This window comes from Eleutherodactylus coqui, chromosome 2 (genome assembly GCF_035609145.1).
Source record: "Eleutherodactylus coqui strain aEleCoq1 chromosome 2, aEleCoq1.hap1, whole genome shotgun sequence".
Taxonomy (NCBI): Eukaryota; Metazoa; Chordata; class Amphibia; order Anura; family Eleutherodactylidae; genus Eleutherodactylus; species Eleutherodactylus coqui.
The window spans coordinates 104519681-104547170 of NC_089838.1; the positions used below are offsets into that span (position 1 = coordinate 104519681).

Consider the following 27490-nt stretch of genomic DNA (forward strand, 5'->3'; position numbering starts at 1 on the left):
GCCATCACTTGTTGTTTGGGAAGCTGTGTCATTATTGGTTGTCCGTAGGGATCGTTGGAATAACGCCATGTCACATGACACCACGGACAAAATTTCACTGCAGCCGGCAATTGTGACACATTACTTGGTCACATGAGACCTCATGATGAAGTGATGGATGACTGTGAGGCCAACAGTAAATTGAGACTGTATGTTAGGAAGATTGCTATTTCTACCAAATGATGCCCAATGAAACCTTGTTTTATGTATGCTTCCTGCTGCACCTTTTATGGCCAATGTCTCTTTCAACACTTAAAAATAATACAAAGTAGTCTTAAATATGGAGTTTACATAAACCATCTGTATTCTGGGGCCACATTCAGCCCCATATTTCAGTTGTGTGTGAATGAGCCCCTGATAATCGGAGGCAAGCTTTGAAAGTAAATATTGAGATGTGGAAGTGATGGAGACAGCAGCCCCGGCACAATAGGCAACCGAACTGCTGTCATGACAAAAATAGCATGCATCTGCAAAGCAGATTATTTGGGGAAGTATCCAGAGATCAGGAAAACACAGAATCATGTGCGAAATTGCTGATGGTTTAGTAAGTGAAGACGGAGGGTTTTAAACCGTTTCCTGTACTGTACAGCGATTAACCAAGAGTCAGTTCACTGTGTTTGCAAGTTTATAGCAAAGATATATTTCAGGAGGATTTCCTGATACATAACTTAAATGTTTGTCTCTGACATGTAGTCATACAGGGTCACCCATAGGCTACCAGGTTAAAAAAACAAAACTTTTTGTGCATGGAATATCAAAGCAGAATATGCTATTCATTACAGCAAGAAAGAAGGTATGCCAATGTATAAACTAGCTTAATGGAGGCTAAAAGGACACACTTTGGATATGTCTGGCATAGGTGCCAAGAAGAAATGGGCATTGCTGTGAAAATGTTGCCTAAGACTTCACAGTGGGCTTGCAGATCCTTAAAAAAAACGTGATTCACAGAGAGGACCTAAAACTTAGCTTTTATTCATGTATCTAATCAAAACAAGAGCCGATATATAATCAAACAGAACTATGGATGGCACCAACTAATGCGATGGTATGCCACCTCCAGGGACACAACGGCCTGGATTCTAAACTCTAGGAGCCGGCCTTAGGTTCCTACGGTAACAAACCCTACTGTTAGTAGAGGGTGTAAAAAGATAGGGATCAGTGAGAGGTACACCCTCGCTGTCACCTCCCACTGAATACCCATGCATTTTTTAAGGTAACCCCCCCCCCCCCCCCCTTATCCCCCACATACTCGGTGTCTAAATCTTCAGCGGTAAAATTAGTCCTTGGACCCACACCGTGCAAATAGAAAGCTGCACATCTCCCCCTGGGAACATTGGAGGATCAGCAGACATGCGGGAGGTACCCAGTGAAGGCGGTAAGTGCCTCCTCCCTACCACATAGCATTAATAGAATGCTGGTCTCCTCATGTGCTGTAATACAGCCACGATGTCCAGAGGTAACCAAGTGGCATTTATTGGGGGTCCAGGCTGGCAGCACCGTAATAACTGATCCCAAAAATAACAGGGCGATCCTGAACCCCAAAAATTCAAAACAGTGACGCAAATCTAGGGTAGACTAAACCAGATGATTGCTGCCGTTCCACCTAGATGGTAGGTGGATGGTCTGAATGATAATGCATTATCATTCAGACCGTCCACCTACCATCTGGGTAGGTCGGCACCAATCATCTGGTTTATTATTTTATCTTACTCGCAAACATCCTGTGGCTTTGTTTAGGCTCTTGAGGACGAGACGGATACATGTCTATCAGAGCTGCGTTGAGCCCGAGCACTAATTATTTTTAGCGCCAATTCTTCTATCTATATACACTACCCTAGATTTGCGTCACAGTTTTGAATTTTTCATTGTATGCTTCTATATAGGCATACAGTAGCATAAGTCACCCATTGATTCCCACTGTAAAAAAAAAAAAATATATATACATACAGTAAAACCACTACTAGCATTGACATCTACTACGGCCGATTTTGAGGAAGGCCAGTTCTTTTAGCCAAAATTTGGCCTCTAGTAACATTGGTTGCCTCTAATAACACCGGAGTGTGAGGCCCACGTGACCTTGCTGATGAACCCAATGGATCTCCTGCTCGGCGTCTCCTCGTCCTGCTAATGCAACCCACCCTTCATCATCGGCGTCGGGTAATATGATATGGTGCTGTACAATTGCACGCCAATGTAACAGCACAGAGAACACAATGATAATGCTGAGGACAAATAATGATGTCACCTGCAGTCCTATGAAACAGCACAGAGAACACCATGATAACACTGAGGACAGATGATGTATTGTAGTACAGATGATGTCACTTGCAGTCCTATGTAACAGCACACAGAACACCGTGATAACACCAAGGACAGATAATGTACTGTAGTACAGTGCCGCGCAGGGGCGTAAATATGGTGGGTGCAGGGGATGCAGTTGCACCCGGGCCCAGGATTTTTAGGGGCCCATAAGGCCTCTCTTCCCCATATAGGGAGCCCAATACTATTAATAAAACATTATAATTAGGGGCCCTGCTACACATTTTGCATTGGGGCCCAGTAGCTTTAAGTTACATCTCTGGTGCCGCAGGTTTTGAAGCTGCGCTTATCCCGCAGAAAGCTTGTGGTTTTTCGCTGCGGCAAAACTGCGAGATTTCCATGGCAAATCCGCTGTGGGGGGGAACCCAGCTTTACTAAATATATCTGTGAGGTGCACTTTTTTTTTTAACCATGTCCTTCTATATAGGAAAGTGTAATAAACTTTGCTTTCCTATAATACTGCACTTAGCTCTTTAATGTAACTGTCCCTACCCAACATGGATGATGCCCCTTTGATGCACATAGCCCATGGTTATTACTTATTATCTATATCGATTTTAAGTTGTGCCAAGCATAAAAAAAATCCTTAGTAAATCTCTGTAATGACTTTTTATGCTTCTTTTTGGTGACCATGCTATGTTTTTCACCCAACGACCATTTGCGCAGAGCAGAGTCTACAAATGAAGGGAGGTTTGTCTCTATATAAAAAGATCAGTGTTCCCCCATACAACTTCCTTGGCAACAGACAGGCGTCAGCAGCTCAATGTCCTCAGCGCCAGGCCACGTCTATATGGGCAGTTTTCACTACATAGAAAGGCTATAGAAAGAATAAAGGACCCAATAAATGAAATTACAGGACGGGGGCATTTAGGACTAATATGGAAGGAGACATACAGATAAAGGACACAAATGGTTTCTTTTCTCGGAGCTATTTGTGGCTGCACAGACTGCCTTTACCCACTTAGTTTTGCTTGGCATCTGACCTGAAGGGTGGTTTTAGGACGTGGGAATGAGACATGCAGAAAATGCCAGCCTAGTATTTGAGGGGAATTCATCACCCTTGTCACTTCCTGCCCTGTTTGATATTGTGGCGGTGCTGGGGGTGGCTGTGCACCGAAATGACATTCAAAAACTCCCTTAGATATCCAAAATCCTGAGGGAGAGAAAAACTGCAGAGTCTTCCAACCACTTACCCCCGATTACACGGATAGCCACATCTCCCTGGTAGTATCATGAGGTTGTCGGGAGGAGGGGGTGCTTTAGCTGACCGATACATTCATGGTGCACACATCCTCTATCCACAGGATTGGGGAGAAATTGCTGATCAGTTGGGGTCTGACCGTTGAGATCCCCCCAAGAATCCAGAGAATTCAGCCCTGGTACGTCCGGAAGTTCCAGCAGCAGTGGCCACGCATGTATCGCCTGAATGCTGCCATCTCCGGTGATCCTACAGTATTGAAATGAATGGATCAAATGCCCCCCACGAGTACAAAAAAAAGAGGTGAGAAGTACCACTGGGAACGGACAATCAATGGTTTCATCTGCTAGTCTAAGAGCCGGAAACATGGTGGTGAATGGGAGCATCCTCTACACCATTTACATTGTGTGTAATACACACACACACACACACACACACACACACCCATCTTCATGTATTAAGAATATAACATCCTCGCTGTTTACAGCAATTAGAGTTCATCTTTCAGTTCTCTGCTCGGAGCGGCGTTGTATACACAATGTATTGTGTATGAACAGCGTATCATACGCAGCCCGTACAAATGTATAGGGCTCACACTGCGTACGAACGTAGACAATCAGGAGCATGCTGTGATTTATTTCTCTTGCGTATGGATACGCCTGGATCAACGACAGTCCATTGACTTTTATTGCCTCCATTGACCACGTATTCGGGTCTGTGCAACACACATTATATGTGGTGAAAACACGGTCGTGGACATGAGCCAAAAGTGATATTCACAGAGTAGACAAAACACAATACTGGAGGTTCATGTTTAGATGCGTTCTTCTGTTGATACTACAATGGCAAGCCCAGAGCAAGTAGTAATGAATACTCAATGCAGTAGAAAGAAAAACAGGAGGTAGTGAGAAAAAAATCTGAAAACTAAAACCCAATTTACACGCAAAGATGATCGCCCAAAATTTGTTCAAAAGATAGGGAGAATGACAGTATGAGCGATCATTTTGCATAAGCTGCTAATGGGCACTAATGCCTATTAGTAGCTTATTAAGTTCATTTGCATGTATAAGAACCTCCATGAGCTGTATGCATATAACAGAGGGTGGACTGTTCTCTGCATACAGCCCATTATTTCTGCTGCACGACTGCAGTTGAATACAATGTTATCAGCGTTCCCGTGGAGAATTACAGCGTGCAGTCCCTGCTATCAGCTGCCCAGCAGTACGATGGATTTTATCGCTCAAAAGACATTGTTTGAGCAAATGTTGAGCGATAATTATCCCGTGTAAACAGGGCTTTAGGCTAATTTCACACAGGTGAGTATGATATCGGGCCATGAAACTTGGCGCAATATTGCGCTAGCCATTGTGCAATTTTCCCACAGATACAAAGGTGTTTTTGTGTCAAAACCACCTGGCATCACTTTCAGCCGCGGCAGAGGATCGCAGAGAGTTTCACATTGTTTTCAATGGAAAACATCACACGCCGTGTGATGCTTTGCCGGCTCCATTGAAAACAATGGGTGATGCACTCCAAAGGAACGCCCAAAGACAGGACGTACTACAAATTTTTTCTGCGCCCCAGGAAAAAAAAAAAAATCATTTATGTGTATGATCCCATTCAAAAGAATGGGATTTATATTTGTGATTATGACAAGGGTCATATTGATCTGTGATCTGGCAACCATGTTGCGACCTCAAATAGCAGCGACCCGCAAACTGCAGGAAGTCCTACCTTGTTGGATCCTTTGTGAACAGCGAGTCACATTGACTATGACATTGCCAGGTCTTAGGGCTGCACTGCGATCTTTGGTCGGTGCAGACAATGCCGGGATTTGATTGGTTGCGATGGGTAACTCCACCACTTTGGAATATTCAATTTAAAATCTGGTGAGATGCATTTCTAAAAATGAAATATCGCTTTAACTTTACCCCCAAAAAGGTCAGAATAGGAGCCAAGCGGAAGAGTTTTTTTCTGTTATTATCAACGAAGAACTTTGATTACTTTATCCAAAATATAAACCAGGGCTCAGAGCAAGTGCAGTCAGTGCCCATACACAAGTATTTCACAGTACAATGATTAAATATTTGGCTACAGGAAAAGAGTTCTGCAGAACTTCCAGAATACTAATATTGCTGATTCATATTTTAAAGAGCTCGAACTGCTGACAAGACCATGCTGCTTGTAATGAGTTACAGAGCGTTCTGCAGATGTACACCATCAAGAAGCCTACCAGCCTTCTGGACAAGCAAGTGCCTGCCATGCAGAATACGGACAACGTCGAACCTAATGCTGTAAGCAGTGTAATTAATGGGGGCTTCTTTTAAATGTATAATCAATGCCACAACAGCAGCTAGCAGATGTTCTACCAGGCAAGTCAGGAGACCTCCCTGTGGGTTACTAGAAGAGCTGCTTGACACGGATCACAGGAATCTGAATGCTGTCCACTGTCTGCTAGCTCTTGATTGATAAGGGGATGCTAGGATGGAGCAGAAGATGAGTCATCCCTGCTCACTGAGCTGCATGCAGGAAGGAGGGAAGGACACTCACACAGTAGAGCTACAAGTAGAGAGAATGGTGAAATCTTCTGCTACTTATACACTTGTGCACTGCAAGAATCTCTAGGAACAGTCTTAGGCCTCCTTCACACGGGCAAGAAAGTCGCTCGATTTTGTAGCGTTGCTACAATGCTACAAATCGCATGTATGAGAAGCCCGTGCTTTCCTATGGGTTCCTTCATGCATGTAATGTTTTGTAGCATGCGACAACCCGACACAAAAACCTAGCCGATCCAGTGATATGCGACACACGAGGTTTTGTAGCACATGTTTCCCTGTGGAGCCTTCCTCTCTGTTGCATTGCACGGTTTTCGTGCGGTGCAATGCAACTTTGGCAGAAGGAAATCCTACTGTCATAGCTATAACGTAAGCCCTAACTGCAGGCAAAAATAAATAAATACACATACATTACCTCTCCCGCGCTGTCAGCCTGGCCACATCTTCTTCCTGGGTCCCGGCACTGATCAGCATCTTCTTTTCTGGCCAGGGATTGAAAAATCCCCGCCTCCTGGAAGCTGGCTGTGATTGGCTGACGCTTAGTCAATCACAGCAATTGCTTGATGAAATGGCAGTGATAGTGCCCGATGAATGGCTGTGATTGGTTCAGGCTGTGATTGACTAACGGTCAGCCAATTACAGCTAGCGCTTCCAGCAGCTGGGGATTTTTCAATCCTCGGGCGGAAGATGATCAGTGCCGGGACTTAGGGAGAGGCTGCAGCGGTGCCCCAGATAGCGCGGGAGAGGTGATGTATACAATTTTTTTTCTTCAGTTACAGCCTATCTTCGGGGTAGGGCTTATATTTCAAGCCCCACCCCGAAAATCCTCACATGTGATGCTACAAAGTCGCGCAACTTCGCAGCGTCACATGCGACTTTGTAGCGCTACAAAATTGCGGTATTGCCGCGTGAAGCCGCAGCGATATCGCATGGTGTAGCGATGGAATATCGCTGCAATTTTCTCAAGGCGATGCCGTATCGCCCATGTGAAGGAGGCCTAAAGGCAGCACATACAGCAGCTCTTCCCAGCAGTTGAGAGAGGACAGAGAAATAGATATATACCATGCACAGAGGGGAAAAATGCAGGATATAAGTCATATGATGGCCAGGAAGATGGTTATTCCTCATGTACACAAACGTGGCAGCTTATTCCAAACAATTATCTGAAAACTCAGTTACACTTTACCCCTTTCCAAACTACTGTCTGACATCTAAAGACATTTTATTGAAGGCTGTACAGCTCCGATGTCGGAAGACATCCGGCAGGGTATTCTTACTGTAGATTACTGACCACTCTGTTATTGGGGGCCTCTCCAGCATGTCACATACCGCAGTAGTGGTTCTAGCTAGCAGATAGCTCCACTGTATAATGGCAGAAAGAAAAAGCCCCCTAGGAAACCCTGAATCCAAAATTGGAATGCAAAGGGTTAAGGGCCCATATTGTAAGAATTTCCTTAAGTGGGTAATGCCCCTTTAAGACAAGCAGATTCTGGTTTGAATGAACGAATGAGTGATGTCACCACTAACTAGCACTCATGCGAACTGTTAGACAGTAAGATCGTCATTGAGAATCGTTCACTTCTCATTCAGCGTTCTATATTCCCATGTAGCACACTGAGCGGGGAGTGTTTAACTGCAACGATAAGTGAACGAGCCAATGACGATTTTTAGTCCTGCTGAAACTGGATGATGACTGAAAAGTGCATGTTTGTTCGCATTTATACTGAATGATTATTGGTCACTTTTGCTCGTATCGTTTGAACGATAATAGTTACATCTAAACGCAGCATAACCTGATCAGACAGCTTTCATACCTAGTGGGGAATCCAAGGACAATACCAATAAGGATCATTTTATGCGGGACAAGTGTCGAGAGTTTAAGTGCCTGGCATCGTCCCAATGGTCATTTCTTCTGTGCTTGCCCATTTTGGATGGTCCAGTCTTTAATCTTGGAATCAACAAGCCTCCTTCACCTGATGGGTGGTTGCTTGGCTCCACGCTCCAATCTAACTTCTCAAAATTTCCCCCCAGGTCACACAATGGCAGGTTAGGCACCTTATTCATTTCCTAGCATTTTTGCACAAACTTATCCTGTGCACCAGCTCAGGATCTCTCTCTAAACCTGACTGACCCTCTCTCTTTCTCTAAACCTGACTGACCTCTCTCTCTCTCTAAACCTGACTGACCTCTCTCTCTCTCTCTAAACCCGACTGACCTCTCTCTCTCTCTCTCTAAACCCGACTGACCTCTCTCTCTCTCTCTCTAAACCCGACTGACCTCTCTCTCTCTCTAAACCCGACTAACCTCTCTCTCTCTCTCTAAACCCGACTGACCTCTCTCTCTCTCTCTAAACCCGACTGACCTCTCTCTCTCTCTCTAAACCCGACTGACCTCTCTCTCTCTCTCTCTCTCTCTCTCTAAACCCGACTGACCTCTCTCTCTCTCTCTCTCTCTCTCTCTCTCTAAACCCGACTGACCTCTCTCTCTCTCTCTCTAAACCCGACTGACCTCTCTCTCTCTCTCTCTCTCTAAACCCAACTGACCTCTCTCTCTCTCTCTCTCTCTAAACCCGACTGACCTCTCTCTCTCTCTAAACCCGACTGACCTCTCTCTCTCTCTCTCTCTAAACCCGACTGACCTCTCTCTCTCTCTCTCTCTAAACCTGACTGACCACTCTCTTGCTAAACCCGACTGACCTCTCTCTCTCTCTCTCTAAACCTGACTGACCACTCTCTCTCTAAACCCGACTGACCTCTCTCTCTCTCTCTAAACCCGACTGACCTCTCTCTCTCTCTAAACCCGACTGACCTCTCTCTCTCTCTAAACCCGACTGACCTCTCTCTCTCTCTAAACCCGACTGACCTCTCTCTCTCTCTAAACCCGACTGACCTCTCTCTCTCTCTCTCTTTCTCTCTCTAAACCCGACTGACCTCTCTCTCTCTCTCTCTCTCTCTCTCTAAACCCGACTGACCTCTCTCTCTCTCTCTCTAAACCCGACTGACCTCTCTCTCTCTCTCTCTAAACCCGACTGACCTCTCTCTCTCTCTCTAAACCCGACTGACCTCTCTCTCTCTCTCTAAACCCGACTGACCTCTCTCTCTCTAAACCTGACTGACCTCTCTCTCTCCCTCTCTCTCTAAACCCGACTGACCTCTCTCTCTCTCTAAACCCGACTGACCTCTCTCTCTCTCTCTCTCTCTCTCTCTATAAACCTGACTGACCTCTCTCTCTCTAAACCCGACTGACCTCTCTCTCTCTCTCTCTAAACCCGACTGACCTCTCTCTCTCTCTCTCTCTCTCTCTAAACCCGACTGACCCCTCTCTCTCTCTCTCTCTCTCTAAACCCGACTGACCTCTCTCTCTCTAAACCCGACTGACCTCTCTCTCTCTCTAAACCCGACTGACCTCTCTCTCTCTCTCTCTCTAAACCCGACTGACCTCTCTCTCTCTCTAAACCCGACTGACCTCTCTCTCTCTCTAAACCCGACTGACCTCTCTCTCTCTCTCTCTAAACCCGACTGACCCCTCTCTCTCTCTCTCTCTAAACCCGACTGACCCCTCTCTCTCTCTCTCTAAACCCGACTGACCCCTCTCTCTCTCTCTCTAAAACCGACTGACCTCTCTCTCTCTCTGTCTCTAAACCCGACTGACCTCTCTCTCTAAACCCGACTGACCTCTCTCTCTCTCTCTCTAAACCCGACTGACCTCTCTCTCTCTCTCTCTAAACCCGACTGACCTCTCTCTCTCTCTCTCTCTAAACCCGACTGACCTCTCTCTCTCTCTCTCTCTAAACCCGACTGACCTCTCTCTCTCTCTCTCTAAACCCGACTGACCTCTCTCTCTCTCTCTCTAAACCCGACTGACCTCTCTCTCTCTCTCTAAACCCGACTGACCTCTCTCTCTCTCTCTAAACCCGACTGACCTCTCTCTCTCTCTCTAAACCCGACTGACCTCTCTCTCTCTCTCTCTCTCTCTAAACCCGACTGACCTCTCTCTCTCTCTCTCTAAACCCGACTGACCTCTCTCTCTCTCTCTCTCTAAACCCGACTGACCTCTCTCTCTCTCTAAACCCGACTGACCTCTCTCTCTCTCTCTAAACCCGACTGACCTCTTTCTCTCTCTCTCTCTCTCTCAACCCGACTGACCTCTCTCTCTCTCTCTCTCTCTCTCTCTCTCTCTAAACCCGACTGACCTCTCTCTCTCTCTAAAGCCGACTGACCCCTCTCTCTCTCTAAAGCCGACTGACCCCTCTCTCTCTCTCTCTCTCTAAACCCGACTGACCTCTCTCTCTCTCTAAACCCAACTGACCTCTCTCTCTCTCTCTCTAAACCCGACTGACCTCTCTCTCTCTCTAAACCCGACTGACCTCTCTCTCTCTCTCTCTAAACCCGACTGACCTCTCTCTCTCTCTAAACCCGACTGACCTCTCTCTCTCTCTCTCTCTCAACCCGACTGACCTCTCTCTCTCTCTCTAAACCCGACTGACCTCTCTCTCTCTAAACCCGACTGACCTCTCTCTCTCTAAACCCGACTGACCTCTTTCTCTCTCTCTCTCTAAACCCGACTGACCTCTTTCTCTCTCTCTCTCTAAACCCGACTGACCTCTCTCTCTCTCTCTCTCTAAACCCGACTGACCTCTCTCTCTCTCTCTCTAAACCCGACTGACCTCTCTCTCTCTCTCTCTAAACCCGACTGACCTCTCTCTCTCTCTAAACCCAACTGACCTCTCTCTCTCTCTCTCTAAACCCGACTGACCTCTCTCTCTCTCTAAACCCGACTGACCTCTCTCTCTCTCTCTCTCTCTCTCAACCCGACTGACCTCTCTCTCTCTCTCTAAACCCGACTGACCTCTCTCTCTCTAAACCCGACTGACCTCTCTCTAAACCCGACTGACCTCTCTCTCTCTCTCTCTCTCTAAACCCGACTGACCTCTTTCTCTCTCTCTCTCTCTAAACCCGACTGACCTCTCTCTCTCTCTCTCTCTCTAAACCCGACTGACCTCTCTCTCTCTCTCTCTCTCTCTCTCTAAACCCGACTGACCTCTCTCTCTCTCTCTAAACCCGACTGACCTCTCTCTCTAAACCCGACTGACCTCTCTCTCTCTCTCTCTAAACCCGACTGACCTCTCTCTCTCTCTCTCTAAACCCGACTGACCTCTCTCTCTCTCTCTCTAAACCCGACTGACACCTCTCTCTCTCTCTCTCTCTCTCTAAACCTGACTGACCTCTCTCTCTCTAAACCCGACTGACCTCTCTCTCTCTAAACCCGACTGACCTCTCTCTCTCTCTAAACCCGACTGACCCCTCTCTCTCTCTCTAAACCCGACTGACCTCTCTCTCTCTCTAAACCCGACTGACCTCTCTCTCTCTCTCTCTCTCTAAACCCGACTGACCCCTCTCTCTCTCTCTAAACCCGACTGACCTCTCTCTCTCTCTCTCTAAACCCGACTGACCTCTCTCTCTCTCTCTAAACCTGACTGACCTCTCTCTCTCTAAACCCGACTGACCTCTCTCTCTCTCTCTCTCTAAACCCGACTGACCTCTCTCTCTCTCTCTCTCTAAACCCGACTGACCTCTCTCTCTCTCTCTAAACCCGACTGACCTCTCTCTCTCTCTCTAAACCCGACTGACCTCTCTCTCTCTCTCTAAACCCGACTGACCTCTCTCTCTCTCTAAACCCGACTGACCTCTCTCTCTCTCTCTAAACCCGACTGACCTCTCTCTCTCTAAACCCGACTGACCTCTCTCTCTCTAAACCCGACTGACCTCTCTCTCTCTAAACCCGACTGACCTCTCTCTCTAAACCCGACTGACCTCTCTCTCTCTAAACCCGACTGACCTCTCTCTAAACCCGACTGACCTCTCTCTCTAAACCCGACTGACCTCTCTCTCTCTCTCTCTCTAAACTTGACTGACCTCTCTCTCTCTCTCTCTCTCTAAACCCGACTGACCTCTCTCTCTCTCTCTAAACCCGACTGACCTCTCTCTCTCTCTCTCTCTCTAAACCCGACTGACCCCTCTCTCTCTCTCTCTCTAAACCCGACTGACCCCTCTCTCTCTCTCTCTCTAAACCCGACTGACCTCTCTCTCTCTCTCTCTAAACCCGACTGACCTCTCTCTCTCTCTCTCTAAACCCGACTGACCTCTCTCTCTCTCTCTCTAAACCCGACTGACCTCTCTCTCTCTCTCTCTAAACCCGACTGACCTCTCTCTCTAAACCCGACTGACCTCTCTCTCTAAACCCGACTGACCTCTCTCTCTAAACCCGACTGACCTCTCTCTCTCTCTCTCTCTCTCTCTCTCTAAACCCGACTGACCTCTCTCTCTCTCTAAACCCGAAAAGGATGTGAAAAGAACTGGTATGGAGGCGCAACACTCTAAGCTACTAGAAGATGTAGATCAAAGTCCAATGTGTGATGGTGAAAGCACTTCTTTTTTATTATTTTTTCAGAAATTAAAAACCAGCAATGGAATACGCGTTTCGGGGAAGAACCCCTTCGTCAGTTCGGCTGGATAGGACAACAGGATGCCTAGGGGTGACACAATTCCAAAGATGTATAGAATGTGTCGGAGGTCCTGTGTGCAGGAGGACAGGGGAGAAAAAAAAATGCTTTTTTTTTTTCTCCCCTGTCCTCCTGCACACAGGACCTCCGACACATTCTATACATCTTTGGAATTGTGTCACCCCTAGGCATCCTGTTGTCCTATCCAGCCGAACTGACGAAGGGGTTCTTCCCCGAAACGCGTATTCCATTGCTGGTTTTTAATTTCTGAAAAAATAATAAAAAAGAAGTGCTTTCACCATCACACATTGGACTTTGATCTACATCTTCTAGTAGCTTAGAGTGTTGCGCCTCCATACCAGTTCTTTTCACATCCTTTTCGCTACACTTACGCCCACACTGGTGGAGCGTCATCTGGTTGGCAGCACCTCCACCATTCAAAATACTCAATCATTGAAAACTCTTTGTACTCCATAAATATTCCACTACCCTCACTGGGTCTTGCTCCACCCTCCTTTTTCATTTCTTTTACTCTCTCTAAACCCGACTGACCTCTCTCTCTCTCTCTAAACCCGACTGACCTCTCTCTCTAAACCAGACTAACCTCTCTCTCTCTAAACCAGACTAACCTCTCTCTCTCTAAACCCGACTAACCTCTCTCTCTCTAAACCCGACTAACCTCTCTCTCTCTAAACCCGACTAACCTCTCTCTCTCTAAACCCGACTAACCTCTCTCTCTCTAAACCCGACTAACCTCTCTCTCTCTCTCTCTCTCTCTCTCTCTCTCTCTCTAAACCCGACTGACCTCTCTCTCTCTAAACCCGACTGACCTCTTTCTCTCTCTCTCTCTAAACCCGACTGACCCCTCTCTCTCTCTCTCTCTCTCTCTCTAAATCCGACTGAGCCCTCTCTCTCTCTCTAAACCCGACTAACCTCTCTCTCTCTCTCTCTCTCTAAACCCGACTGACCTCTCTCTCTCTCTCTAAACCCGACTGACCTCTCTCTCTCTCTCTAAACCCGACTGACCTCTCTCTCTCTCTCTAAACCCGACTGACCTCTCTCTCTCTAAACCCGACTGACCTCTCTCTCTAAACCCGACTGACCTCTCTCTCTCTCTAAACCCGACTGACCTCTCTCTCTCTAAACCCGACTGACCTCTCTCTCTCTAAACCCGACTGACCTCTCTCTCTCTCTAAACCCGACTAACCTCTCTCTCTCTAAACCCGACTAACCTCTCTCTCTCTAAACCCGACTGACCTCTCTCTCTCTCTCTCTAAACCCGACTGACCTCTCTCTCTCTAAACCCGACTGACCTCTCTCTCTCTCTAAACCCGACTGACCTCTCTCTCTCTCTCTCTAAACCCGACTGACCTCTCTCTCTCTTTCTCTCTCTAAACCCGACTGACCTCTCTCTCGCTTTCTCTCTCTAAACCCGACTGACCTCTCTCTCTCTTTCTCTCTCTAAACCCGACTGACCTCTCTCTCTCTTTCTCTCTCTAAACCCGACTGACCTCTCTCTCTTTCTCTCTCTAAACCCGACTGACCTCTCTCTCTCTTTCTCTCTCTAAACCCGACTGACTTCTCTCTCTCTCTCTAAACCCGACTGACTTCTCTCTCTCTCTCTCTAAACCCGACTGACTTCTCTCTCTCTCTCTCTCTCTCTCTCTCTCTCTCTCTAAACCCGACTGACCTCTCTCTCTAAACCCGACTGACCTCTCTCTCTAAACCCGACTGACCTCTCTCTCTAAACCCGACTGACCTCTCTCTCTAAACCCGACTGACCTCTCTCTCTAAACCCGACTGACCTCTCTCTCTAAACCCGACTGACCTCTCTCTCTAAACCCGACTGACCTCTCTCTCTAAACCCGACTGACCTCTCTCTCTAAACCCGACTGACCTCTCTCTCTAAACCCGACTGACCTCTCTCTCTAAACCCGACTGACCTCTCTCTCTAAACCCGACTGACCTCTCTCTCTAAACCCGACTGACCTCTCTCTCTCTCTAAGGCCTCCTTCTCACGGATGGATTTCCGCCGCATTGCCCACAGCTTTAGGTTTTATTGAGCCTAATAGCTCAATGCTCACGGTGCAGAATTCCATTGCGGAATTCCGCACTGTGAAATCTCCCATCCTCACCCGCGGCATGCTCTATTTGCCGGGGATGTATGCGCGAACGGCTCCCATTGCAGTCAATGGAAGCCCGTCCGTCACGCTATCTTCCGCTGTAGCACAGCAGAAGATAGCGTGAAAACACTTCCCCGCCTACCGCCAGCTGTGTCATATGACGCTGTGGGCGTGTCGTGATGCGGCCGGCGCATGCGAGCCAAAGCGTCACGCGGGACGGAAGTCGCCGGATCCGCAGGTAAGTATTGGGGTCTCTGGGGGGGGGGGGGGGGGGGGCGCCTTGACGGCCGTGTGCAGCCGGCCTAAACCTGACTGACTTATATCTCTCTCTCTCTCTAAACCTGACTGACCTCTCTCTCTCTCTCTCTCTAAACCTGACTGACCTCTCTCTCTCTCTAAACCTGACTGACCTCTCTCTCTCTCTAAACCTGACTGACCTCTCTCTCTCTCTCTCTCTCTCTCTCTCGCTTTAAACCTGAGTGACCCCTCTCTCTTTAAACCTGACCCCTCTCTCTAAACCGGACTGACCTCTCTCTCTCTCTCTCTCTAAAGCTGACCTCTCTCTCTCTCTAAACCTGACTGACCTCTCTCTCTCTCTAAACCTGACCTCTCTCTCTCTCTCTCTCTCTCTCTCTCTCTCTCTCTCTCTAAACCTGACTGACCTCGCTCAGGGGGGGGGGGGGGGGAATAGGTGAGGATTGATTTTTTTTTTTTTGCTAATGACAGAACCCCTTTAATACAGGTGCAATGATAGAGTACATATCAGTGAGGATTGATTTTTTTTTTTTGCTAATGACAGAACCCCTTTAATACAGGTGCAATGATAGAGTACATATCAGATCAGTAGTACATATCAGGAGACCTATTACTAAATTTTGCTTTGTTTGGACAGAGTCCATCACATACTCTGTAAGATCTTCCCAAGATCATCCACCAAGTGCTAGCACTGTGGCAACAAGGAAGGCACAAAACCCCCATGTTTTGGTTTTTTTTTTGGTCCAGGATCCAAGATTAATGCCATCACTGGTTGGACTCTTGGTGCTAATCCCACCTGAATTCTACTATATCACTTTAACAGCTTCCTCGGCAGATATTTTAAGAAATCCCTCTTCAGGCATAATGTCAATGCAGCGAGGGCCTGCACCTCAGCCTACTGGACATCCTCTGAGGCCCCATCCCTTCCTACGGCCCCCAGAGCCCTCCTAATGGCCCTTAGCTGTCTTTTTGGAACTGTATCATCTACCAACCGGCTCCTAGATGTAGTCATGCACTTTCCACAAGTACATACTCACCATAAAACAACAATGTGAATCCATGATTGACAGTCTAGTGGATGGGGATTTTTGTGGTTTTGTAACAATTTTTTATTTCAGCTGGCACACATTCAACTTGTGTTTATGATGATTATTCTATGAATGCATGTCCCCTTCTCTCTGCTTTCTGTACCCCCAGTTTATCAAAAATTCAATAAACATTTGGAATTAAAAATAAATTTCATAGTTCTAAGCCTCCTTGTTTGAAAGCCAATTGTATCTTTATGTTGCCTTTGCATATTACCATCAAGGATTGTTGTATCTATGCAGATCCGCACCTTCCCTTATTGTATTTATCGCCAGTTTTCCCCTCTGTGGACTATTTCTGTCAAATTTTACCAGAGCTCAGCTTCAACGTAGGTGGAGACTAACTACGGTAGTTGCTAGGATGTCTCCTATATACAGCACATAGAGGTCTACCCTGCTCCTCTACATCTCTACAGAGCACCCTCAAAGCAGCATCATTGAAGTCATTATACAATAACACTGAGTAGTGTACCCATGAATTCAGCACTAGGGAAAGAAATAACACTTAATGGAGCCAGCAGTCTTTCTCTAAGTCTGTGTCTCACTCTGCAGCTGCTCCCTCCTCTCCTCCCCATAGGCTTTCATAGGTTGCAACTGTAACCTAATCCCTCAGTGATCCAAGGGATCTTCTCTCAAGACAGATTTTAGTAGTGAACCGAGACTGAGTTATCAGTGTAAGAGGCAGGAGATTGTCCATAGCCATCAATGGGAGGAGGCGGGGCGGACCGACACTTAGCCCCGCCCCTTCCCACTGCACAGAACGAGCAGGGAGGAACGAGAGGTGAGCCTGCGATGGGGAGGGAGGGGAAATTGGTGAGCTCACCAGGCCATCTGAATGGGCACACATTTGATATACCAGATTTCCCTCTCCCAATGTAGCGTACATCGACTGGCCATGAAAACGGCGGCCAATATGCGCTCGTGGGAATAAAGCCTCAGTCTGCAACTTTCCTGATATAGATCAGCTGATTACTGGGGGATTAAACAACTAGATGCATAGTGAATAATGAATTGCCTGGACGACTTTCTGTTCAGAAGTACTTTAAAAAGGACCCCTGAATAAAATCTATGACTCTTGAAGAAGGCAGTTGAACATGTACATTATAAGGCAAAATACACAACACAATCACATTTGTAAGCAGTAATTACATTTCATTCAGTCTAACATAATATAAATCTCCTTCATATGTACTTTATTAGAAGCAGATGTCTATTAAAGAGTTCTAAGGAAACTAGAATGTAATAAGTGTATCAGCTCTAGCTCCATGCAGTCCTATATCAGGTCATCCAGGGAATGAGAATTTGATTAAGCCCTTAGTGATAAAGCCTGTTTGCGCTTTAATGCCCAACTTAATTCATTTTTTTTTATCATTGCATTCCTAGAGCCATAAGGCCGGCTTCACACAGGCAAGAAAATCGTGCGAAATTTGTGTGTTGCGAGACGCACAAATATGAACTCCATTCTTTTGAATGGGTTCACACAAGAGTGATTTTCTTTCCTTCATGGCTCCACGGTGCGTTGCAGGAAACAAATCGCAGCATGTTCTATCTGGCTGCAAGATCTCACATCACAACCCCATTGTCCGCAATGGAGGCGGCGGCAGCAGCCGCACCAGCCCCATCGAAAGCAATGGGAGAAAGCCCGCCTGCAGACGGCCAGGTCGGATCCCGCTGCGCCCCATGCCCCTACAGAGATCTGTGCGGCTCTCACCTACTCCCATGGCTCTGGCTCTGTGATGTGCACAGAGCGGAGTCGGTGGCCCGGGAGTGACATTTCTGTTCGGGCCTCTGCAAGACCCGCACAGAAATAGAACATGCCGCGATTTGTTTTCCGCGTGCATTTTCAAGCGGACAAATCGCGGCCATCTGCATAGGATTGCGTATTGCCATGCAATCCTATGCAGGCGGGCAGGGGCGGAATTCCCACAGAATTTCCGCCTGTGTGCAGAGGGCCAAACTCTGTGATCCTCAGCCGCGGCAGGGAAATCCCTTCATCCCGAAGTGATGTGAGGCTGTTTTCTCATTTTCATGGCCGACCAGTATACGCTACCATCTAAACTGTCTACTCCCTTCCCTCCCCCTCGCTGGCTCTCTGCCTCTTTCCTCTCCTCCGGCTGTTTGCAATGGTGGGGTGGGTTACCATTGCTGGCTGCAGACAAGGGGCGGGAGCTTAGCTCCGCCCCCTTCCATTGCAAACAGCCGGAGGAGAGAGGCAAAGAGCCGGCAAGAGGGACGGAAGGGAATAGACAGCTCAGATGGTAGCATATATCGGCCAGCCGTGAAAATGGTGGCTGATATAAGGTCCTGTGAATAAGCCCTTATGCAGTTTTTTTAATGTTTTGCCATTCTTCAACTTTTTTTTTTTTTTGTAAGCTTAAGATTTGCTTTTGTATTGCCACATTCCAAGAGTCATAGCAATTAAATTTTTCTATCGACTGAGCTCTACAAGGGCTTGTTTTTTGCAGGATGGCCTCTAGTCTTAAATTTACCAAATTTTTGGAACATAACATTTTGATTCCATTATTTTTAAGAGGCAAGATTAACAAAATCTGCATCTGGCATTTTTTTTTTTTTTACATTTTTAACGGCGTTCTCCTTGCAGTGTAAATAAGTGTGTTAATTTAATTCTGTTAGTAAAGGGGAAACAGAGAACTGCTCCTATTTTAAATTTTTTTTTTTTAAACTCTTTTTATTTTTATATTTGTCCCACTAGGGAGCTTGGATATCACCATCTTTTAGAATTTTGATAAGTTTACTTAAAGGGGTTGTCCCGCGAAACAAAGTTGGGGTGTACACTTCTGTATGGCCATATTAATGCACTTTGTAATGTACATTGTGCATTAATTATGAGCCATACAGAAGTTATTCACTTACCTGTTCCGTTGCTGGCGTCCTCGTCTCCATGGTGCCGTCTAATCTTCAGCGTCTAATCGCCCGATTAGACGCGCTTGCGCAGTCCGGTCTTCTCCCTTCTGAATGGGGCAGCTCGTACCGGAGAGCGGCTCCTCGTAGCTCCGCCCCGTCACGTGTGCCGATTCCAGCCTATCAGGAGGCTGGAATCGGCAATGGACCGCACAGAAGACCTGCGGTCCACCGAGGGTGAAGATCCCGGCGGCCATCTTCACAAGGTAAGTAAGAAGTCACCGGAGCGCGGGGATTCGGGTAAGTACTATCCGTTTCTTTTTTTAAACGTCTGCATCGGGTTTGTCTCGCGCCGAACGGGGGGGGGGGCTATTGAAAAAAAAAAAAAAAAACGTTTCGGCGCGGGACAACCCCTTTAAGTATAGCAGTGTATTATAAAAGCCTGTGAAGCTCATCCAGAGGCTGAACCTCATAGGCCACATTCAAGCCTCCGGGTGCCAAAGCAACCAAAAGGGACCACAAGATCACATCATGGATGGTACGATGGGTGACAGAGGAAGCCCAATCCATCAGCCTTTTACATGCTGTGAGTGCAATGACTGCAGCATGTAAAGGGTTAAAAAGTGGAAATTGTAGGTCTCTCCAGTCTCCGCTGTTTGAGCAAGTGCCAGGCTGTTATCCAGCAGCCGAGCAACTATGAACCATGCCAGGCTTCTGATACAGTGCTGTAAAAATGCTATTGCATCAGAATACGGCTTCTTAATAGCTGCCGTAAAAAGGCATATGGGCAGTCGTTAAGGGGTTGAGCAACATGGAAAAATACTTTCAAATCCACACAATGAAGTTGTAACCCAGAATGTGGATTCATTGGAAGATGAAGATTTTATAATTTATCATCCAGATATTTAAAACATACATATGAGTAGTTAATGCAAAACTCCAGTGTTGGAGGAGGGGGGGTATAACAATACCTGTATGTATTATTATTATTATTATTGGAATCTCTCATTTTAATTACCAACCCATAAGGCTGTATGGAATCCTAATTTCCCACTTTACATAGACTTGCATCCTATCAATGTCCTACAGATACAAGTGGTTGTGGTGTCAATATGGCGTACAATATAGTGCTGATATAGCACGGAGCACCACTGTGCAGGTAAAAAAAAATAGAAGGGGAAGCAGCACTAAACTTTCCCAAAGACTAACTTCAGGTAACACCAACCTGGTAAGAATGGTATAATCCTTTGCTTTGGATCCTTCTGCCCTCCTTCCACTGGAAACTTGTCCAATATTTGCATCTGAAACAGAATATATTTACATATGAATTGCAATCTACTATAAAATACAAGATCCATATCTATTGGCAGGAAGTCTATTTCACAAAACATAACCTAAACTACCTATTACGTAGTAGATCAAAGTAGATCATGTTATGATCTACTTTGATCATGTAATCTCATGTTATAAAATTTTCTTTTACCCAAAGTACAATAAAGTCAGTTGGATCAATCAATATTAAAGTAACTAAATGAAGAACTTCTGGACGTCTAGCCGGACAGTACCAGAATTTTGCTAAATGGTACAAACCCTAAATACATACCATTTCTATTATTCATCTGACCCTTCTCCATTTTTTCATTGCATGCCCCGTTTATATCAGGATACAATTTTGTTACATTTTTTTGTCTAGTATTGTGGTTCTACAAAGACTAAAAGGACAATGCACAATGTATAGAGGATGTATTCAGCGACAGCTACAGAGATGGTGGCTATCAGGTCATGTAGTAGGAAAGATTTCAAAGGTGTATGAAAAGCAAAGATGGGAAAACCTGGCCCTCGGTTTAGAACCACCTCAGCCCAGTCTCCATAGCTCTCATTGAAGGGAATGGGATATAGATTCTTCTGTAACTTCCTGAGTTCTGGAAACAATATTAGCGCGGTGTGCTATGCTGTATCTGCAGCTCCCATTTCCTTCAATGAGAGCTACGAAATCAGCGCTGGGCTGAAGAGTTTGTCGGTTTCTGAAGCCTCCGACCGGGTGCCCAGTAGCAGCGGTTTACCATCTAGGCTATGAAATACAGATGGCAATACCCCTTTAGGGGTATTGACGTCAATGGAAGCCGTCCGATCCGCCATTGATGCTGCAGATGGGCTACGGATCACACAGGAGCTTGGAGGGGGGTGTTGGGACACTCTGCTGCGCATGTGCGCCAGACGCTGCTTCTGCACACATCCACAGTACAGAAAAAAGAAGACGCGGACAGGTATGAAGGATCGCCGCCAGCAGGCAGGGTTATATTCCACTGCAGGCTCCTGCATGCGCCCACGGATTTACGCCGCGGGAGTACTGCGATTAAAATCAAAAAAGGTTCTGTGGTCTCCATTAATGCTGTAATTACACCTCCTGTGGTGTAAATCCGCGATTTATTTCCCACTGTGGAAATCCGTGGTAGAATTCCGCATGTGACCATTGGCAGGCAGAAAGCTATTAGGTTCAATAGAACCTAATAGCTACTAATTTCCGTTGCGGGAGACATGGTAGAAATCCGTCCGTGGGCATTCACGCAGTCAATGGAAGCCCGTCCGTCACGCTATCTTCCGCTGTAGCACAGCGGAAGATGGCGTGAAACCGCTTCCCCGCCTACCGCCACATGACGCGGCCGGCACGTCATATGGCGCGGTGGCCGTGTCACGTGACGTGGCCGGTGTGTCACGCCGAAGCGTCATGTGGGAGCGAGGACGCCGGATCCGCAGATAAGTTTGGGTTTCTGGGGGGCTCCGTGATGGGCTCCGCCGCAGAATTCCGCGGCGGAGCCCATCACGGCCATGTGCAGCCGGCCTTATACAGTACACAGCCACGTAGACTAAAAGTATGAGTGTATAAACATCACATAAGTACTTGTAATCAACAACAACAAACATCACCTAGAACTTCAATATGTTATGTTGCATCACCATTTTCTACAAGGGGAATAAATGTTAAAAGGAGGACAAAATGATATTTAATGATTATGTCTTCTTTTTTTTTGCAGGAAGCAATGAGTATACGGAGAATGTCGAACATCTGAAAAAGGCCTCTCAGTAAATTGAAAATAAATGAGTGCTTGCCACATCACATTTGCAATGAATCATCAGAGAGAATGCTAGGCTCAGCCCTTTGCAATGTATAAGCAGTGAGCAGCTGCCAATGCATTAGTCTACTACTCCAAAAGCAACAGAGCAAAGCCTGGTCCTAACCACCACCACAGTTGGTTTGTATTAAGAGTGGGTGGACCGCATTCTGAAAGATGCAGGAATACAAAGTCCCCCTTTTCCTGAACGGATAACAGCTGTTTTGCTGATGACATCCCAAAAATTAGAACCACAAGGAACTCAGAGGAGAAAGAAAAGAGAAATTAAAAAAAAAAAAAAATGAATAAGCAGATCCTAATCTGTTTATACAGTAAATGAGGGAATCGTACTGCTGACCTTCTTACACATATGTGACCAGATATCCCCATCCAATGAAGCATCACTCTTAATGGCTATGTAACAAACAGTCTTAGTCAGCAATTCGACTTCCTAAAAGAGATCTGGATTTTTTTTTATCCACTGAACATCGCCTCTTTCGAAAATCTAGGATCTTCCCCCTCCCATCTGCAAAGAAGCCAGATTGCGGCACAACAGACAAGGTCCTGAACTCCACGAGCATGGAGGGGGAGCAACATCTGGTGCAAAGATGGCTCTGCTTTCCCAAATATATTGTTGAATGAGGTTTAAAACGGATACATGCAAAAATGGGGGAAGCCTGCTATTATCAGGAGTATATCCCAAAATGTTCAAACCTTTCACCCTTTTCTATGATGACTATTACCATGCTACACAAGTGTATCATCCACGATCACATCAGTGTGGACACCATATCTAAGGTTCTACAGCTTTGGTGCTGCACATCACACCATGGGGCTAAAATCTTATAGAATGCTGTTTAATGATAAAACGATGGCAGCATACAAAACTGCATGCAAGAACATATAGGCTAGGGTCACACAGGGCGGATTTGCCGCGGTTTTGCCGCAGCAGATCCGCCCGCGGCAAAACCGCCCGCGGCCGCTAATCCCGGGATTAGCCAGCCATGTGGATGAGATTTCTCAGAAATCTCGTCCACACGGGACGGCTAATCCTCTGCGGTAAATCCGGTTGAAACCGCAGCTGCGGCGGCCGCAGCCGCAGTTTCAAGAGAAGCAGCATGTCCATTCTTCGCTGCGGCCGCGCTCTCCTCTATGGGAGCGCCGGCCGCAGCGCGGCCGGGCCGCTTCAAAGCCGCCGCGGCTTAAACCGCGGCGGTTCTCCCGGTGGAAATCTCGCAGTTTTTGCTGCGGCCAAACCGTGAGATTTCCGACGAAAATCCGCCCTGTGTGACCCTAGCCTTATATCTAAACAGAGGACAGTAATGTGGCGTTCCATAGACGCAGTTCCAAGAACCTTTCTTAAGCCGCTCTCACACAAGTTCACAAAACACTGCGTGCAAAACCACTTTCAAATACACGCCAAAGCGTTTCGCAGAGTTTTATTAACGTACCCCATCATTGTGATGGGTCATGAAGTGCGTTAACAAGCGCTAAAACGAATAAAAATACAGCAGACTGTGCTTGAAAATCGCGGCGTTCTAGAGCTAGTCTGCGACTCCCCATTGGAATAAATGGGAGCGTTGTACTGCGGTTAGCCCGACGTTTGTCTGAGAGCGGCCTTAGATGTAGTAATGCAATTTTCTGCCGCATGTATCCTCAATTTTGTCTCTTTCTGTAGGTTTACATGCTTTCGGGAAGGAAGGTAGGGGAACCACATGCCCATTGGGTGGCTTTGGCTCCTAAACAAAAGAATATATATATTAGAAGCTAAATTAGTTTTGTTGTCTTTACGGGTCACTATAAAATAGATGAGAAAAGGTAGCTGTTAGAAACAGTGTCTGCAAATGCTTGCTGAGAGGCTGTGATTTATTAACTCCCCACCCTTGCAAAATGACCACTGCACAGGTCACAGAACAGTCTCCTATGGAAGTCAATGGGTCAGCGCCTGTCCAATGTGAATGGCACATGACGCTGCGGTAAAGCATATCTCTAAAAGCAGTTTGGCTAAGATGACAGTCTTCATAGTCATAAACAAACAATAGCGTGAAAAAATAAATAATTTAAAATTAAAACAAAAACAAAAAAGAACAGAAAGTGAAACATTTTCCATTTTCCTAATCTAATTAGTGAAACAATACAAGTGATTAGAGATGAGCAAGCGTACTCGGAAAAGCACTACTCGCTCGAGTAATTTGCTTTATCCGAGTATCGCTGTGCTCGTCCCTGAAGATTCGGGTGCCGCTGCAGCTGACAGGTGAGTCGCAGCGGGGAGCAGGGGAGAGCGGGCGGGAGAGAGGGAGAGAAAGATCTCCCCCCCGTTCCTCCCCGCTCTCCCCTGCAGCTCCCCGCTTCGTGCTGGCACCCTAATCTTCAGGGACGAGCACAGCGATACTCGGATAAAGCAAATTACTCGAGTAAGTAGTGCTTTTCCGAGTACGCTCGCTCATCTCTACAAGTGATACATTCTCAAAGTGGAAACAGTTTCTGTAAGATATATGAATGTGCTCCGGATATGAAAAACCGTATCACAACGCAGACGCAAGACGTTTTAATGAGAGATGTCAGGAAAGATATTTATTTTTGGGTTAAAAAAAGCAAAAATCATTATTCCAGGAAAGATTCAATCTCTGATAACTGAGGAATACCACTGTAACAAAACCGACCATGGTGATAGCAACTCTCTAAAGAACAGTAATATACAGGGCTTCAGGCACGCAGTTCACATCCATTCTGTCTGCTGTACAATTAACAATACTTTGCTTTGTGCATTTACATACAGTACTGTTTTTAATGGCAAAGATAATTGCTGTAGTCAACAGCCCTGCAATGAGGGATGTAAGCATTTATTTTTTAGCTCGTGAGCGATAATTGTTGCGTGTAAACGGGCCTTAAGGCTGCCTGTCCACGGGTGTGACGGAATATCGCAAGCAATATTCCGCCGCGGTGGAGCACGGGAGAGAACTAACAGGTCTCAGTAGTGTACCTATCTGATAGATAGGCTCACCGCGGAGAATCGTAGCATGCCGCGATTTGCATCTCGCGAGCGGAGAATCGCTATGATCCTCTGCTTGTGGATGTCGGGCTGCGCTTTCCGTAAAAGTCTATGGGAAGCATTCCCTGCGTTATCTGCGGCGATAATCCAGCCGCCGTGACAAATCGCCCATGGACAGGAGGCCTAGATGAGATGTTAATGTAGTCTTGACCGTACATGATTTAGTTTGTGGTGTTCAGCACATATTAACAAGGGTGGCTTGCTCTGAAGGAGGTCCTCCTAGGACAGCTTGCACAATATACTGTATATGTACCATGAAGCTGAAGCCAAAGCTTCAGAAAACAATGCTGGGAAACCACATGCTATAGAATACACAGAGCAACCACAATCAATGAAAACCACGTGAGATACAAGAGAGGCTCAGAATAGGGATTCTAATGATGTATCTCAATATACAATTTACAGACTTTTTCTGCATGTTGTGTTTTTACCATTTTGCCCTGAAGCACAATCTTGTAGAGCAGACACAAGTAGTCAAGCATGCTCCGTAATGCTCTTTCTCAGTAGAACAATGTGAATGAGATAGTAAGCCGATTCACAGAATGACTGGAAATTTCATTGCCTTCAATGTTGTATCAATGAGCCTGATAATCTACCATTCTGAATAATGCCCAAATCTCACTGACATAGAGCAATCAATACTACTTCTGGTGTTGCCATTAGATGATCCCATAGTGTCTTCTTTGCTGTTAGACTTTCATCCTCCTTTTGATCACAGGCTTAGTTATACTCCTTATATACCTGCATATCTGTGTACTATTAGATCTATATTATACATGCATTGTCAAAAGAAAATCCATCACCTACAAGGAGTTGTCGGAATCGAATGACGCTTTCTATGTGTGATTGTAGTATGTGTGACTCTAGTACCCTGTTGTACCGCCCCTAGCTTGGATACAAGATGTGATGTGTTGCATAGAGTCTCTAAGTACCTTGTCAGGCCGCCTCTAGCTTTGATACAAGATGTGATACGGGCGGACATGGAAGCATACAGGTTCTGTATGGTATCCTGAAGCATATCAGTCCACATTTGCTGCAACCGAGTATAAATTGTGCAAACTCATAGGCTATTGAAGTTGTCATTCCAGATGGTCGCGTACATAGAATCATAGATTGGTAGAGTTGGAAGGGACCCCCATCTGGTCCAACCCCCTGCTCAGTGCAGGATTCACTAAATCATCCAAGACAGATATTTGTCCAGGCTTTGTTTGAACACTTCCATTGAAGGAGAACTCACCCCCTCCTGTGGTAACTTGTTCCACTCATTGATCTCCCTCACTGTCAGAAAGTTTTTTCTAATATCTAATCTGTGTCTCCTCCCTTTCAGTTTCATCCCATTGCTTCTAGTGTTTCCTTGTGCAAATGAGAATAGGGCTGATCCCTCTGCACTGTGGCAGCCCTTCAGATATTTGTAGACAGCTATTAAGTCTTCTTTCAGCCTTCTTTTTTGCAAGCTAAACATTCCCAGATCCTTTAACCGTTCCTCATAGGACATGATTTGCAGACCGCTCACCATCTTGGTAACTCTTCTCTGAACTTGCTCCAGTTTGTCTATGTCTTTTTTAAAGTAGAGTGCCCAGAACTGGACAAAGTATTCCAGATGAGCTCTGACTAAGGAAGAGTAGAGGGGGATAATTACCTCACGTGATCTAGACTGTATACTTCTCCTAATACTTCCCAGAATTGTGTTTGCCTTTTTAGCTGCTGCATCACATTGTTTACTCATGTTCAGTCTATGATCTATTAGTATACCCAAGTCTTTTTCACCACATGTGCTGCTTTGCCCAATGCCACCCATTCTGTATGTGCTTTTTTTCATGTAGCTTCCTGGATCCACCTTCTCTTTTTTGAAGATACGGACAACATTTGACCTTTTCCAATCTTCTGGAATGTCTCCTGTTCTCCAGGAATTTTCAAAGATTATGGCAAGTGGTTCAGCAATTATCTCTGCTGCATCCTTTAGTATCCTAGGATGTAATTCATCTGCGGCTTGAGACTTGAATTCATTTAAAGGGGTTGTCTCGTGAAAGCAAGTGGGGTTATACACTTCTGTATGGCCATATTAATGCACTTTGTAATATACATCGTGCATTAAATATGAGCCATACAGAAGTTATTCACTTACCTGCTCCGTTGCTAGCGTCCCCGTCGCCATGGTTCCGTCTAACTTCGGTGTCTTCTTGCTTTTTTAGACGCGCTTGCGCAGATCGATCTTCTCCCTTCGGCTGGTCTCGGAAGCATCGGCGTTTTGGCTCCGCCCCCTTGTACGCGTCATCGCGTAGCTCCGCCCCCGTCACGTGCCGATTCCAGCCAATCAGGAGGCTGGAACCGGCACACGTCATGGGGCGGAGCTACGCGATGACGCGTACAAGGGGGCGGAGCCAAAA

At 46.3% G+C, this 27490-nt stretch overlaps 1 protein-coding gene across 1 annotated transcript in view; it reads right to left on the reverse strand.

Moving 5' to 3' along the window:
* The window catches only part of SH3PXD2B (SH3 and PX domains 2B), a 144986-nt gene that overhangs the window by 70513 nt on the left and 46983 nt on the right, over positions 1-27490 (reverse strand). Inside the window, exon 3 of the mRNA XM_066591284.1 lies at positions 20164-20239. Within this exon, the coding sequence (XP_066447381.1) occupies positions 20164-20239 (76 nt within the window). The remainder of the gene's footprint in view (positions 1-20163; positions 20240-27490) is intronic.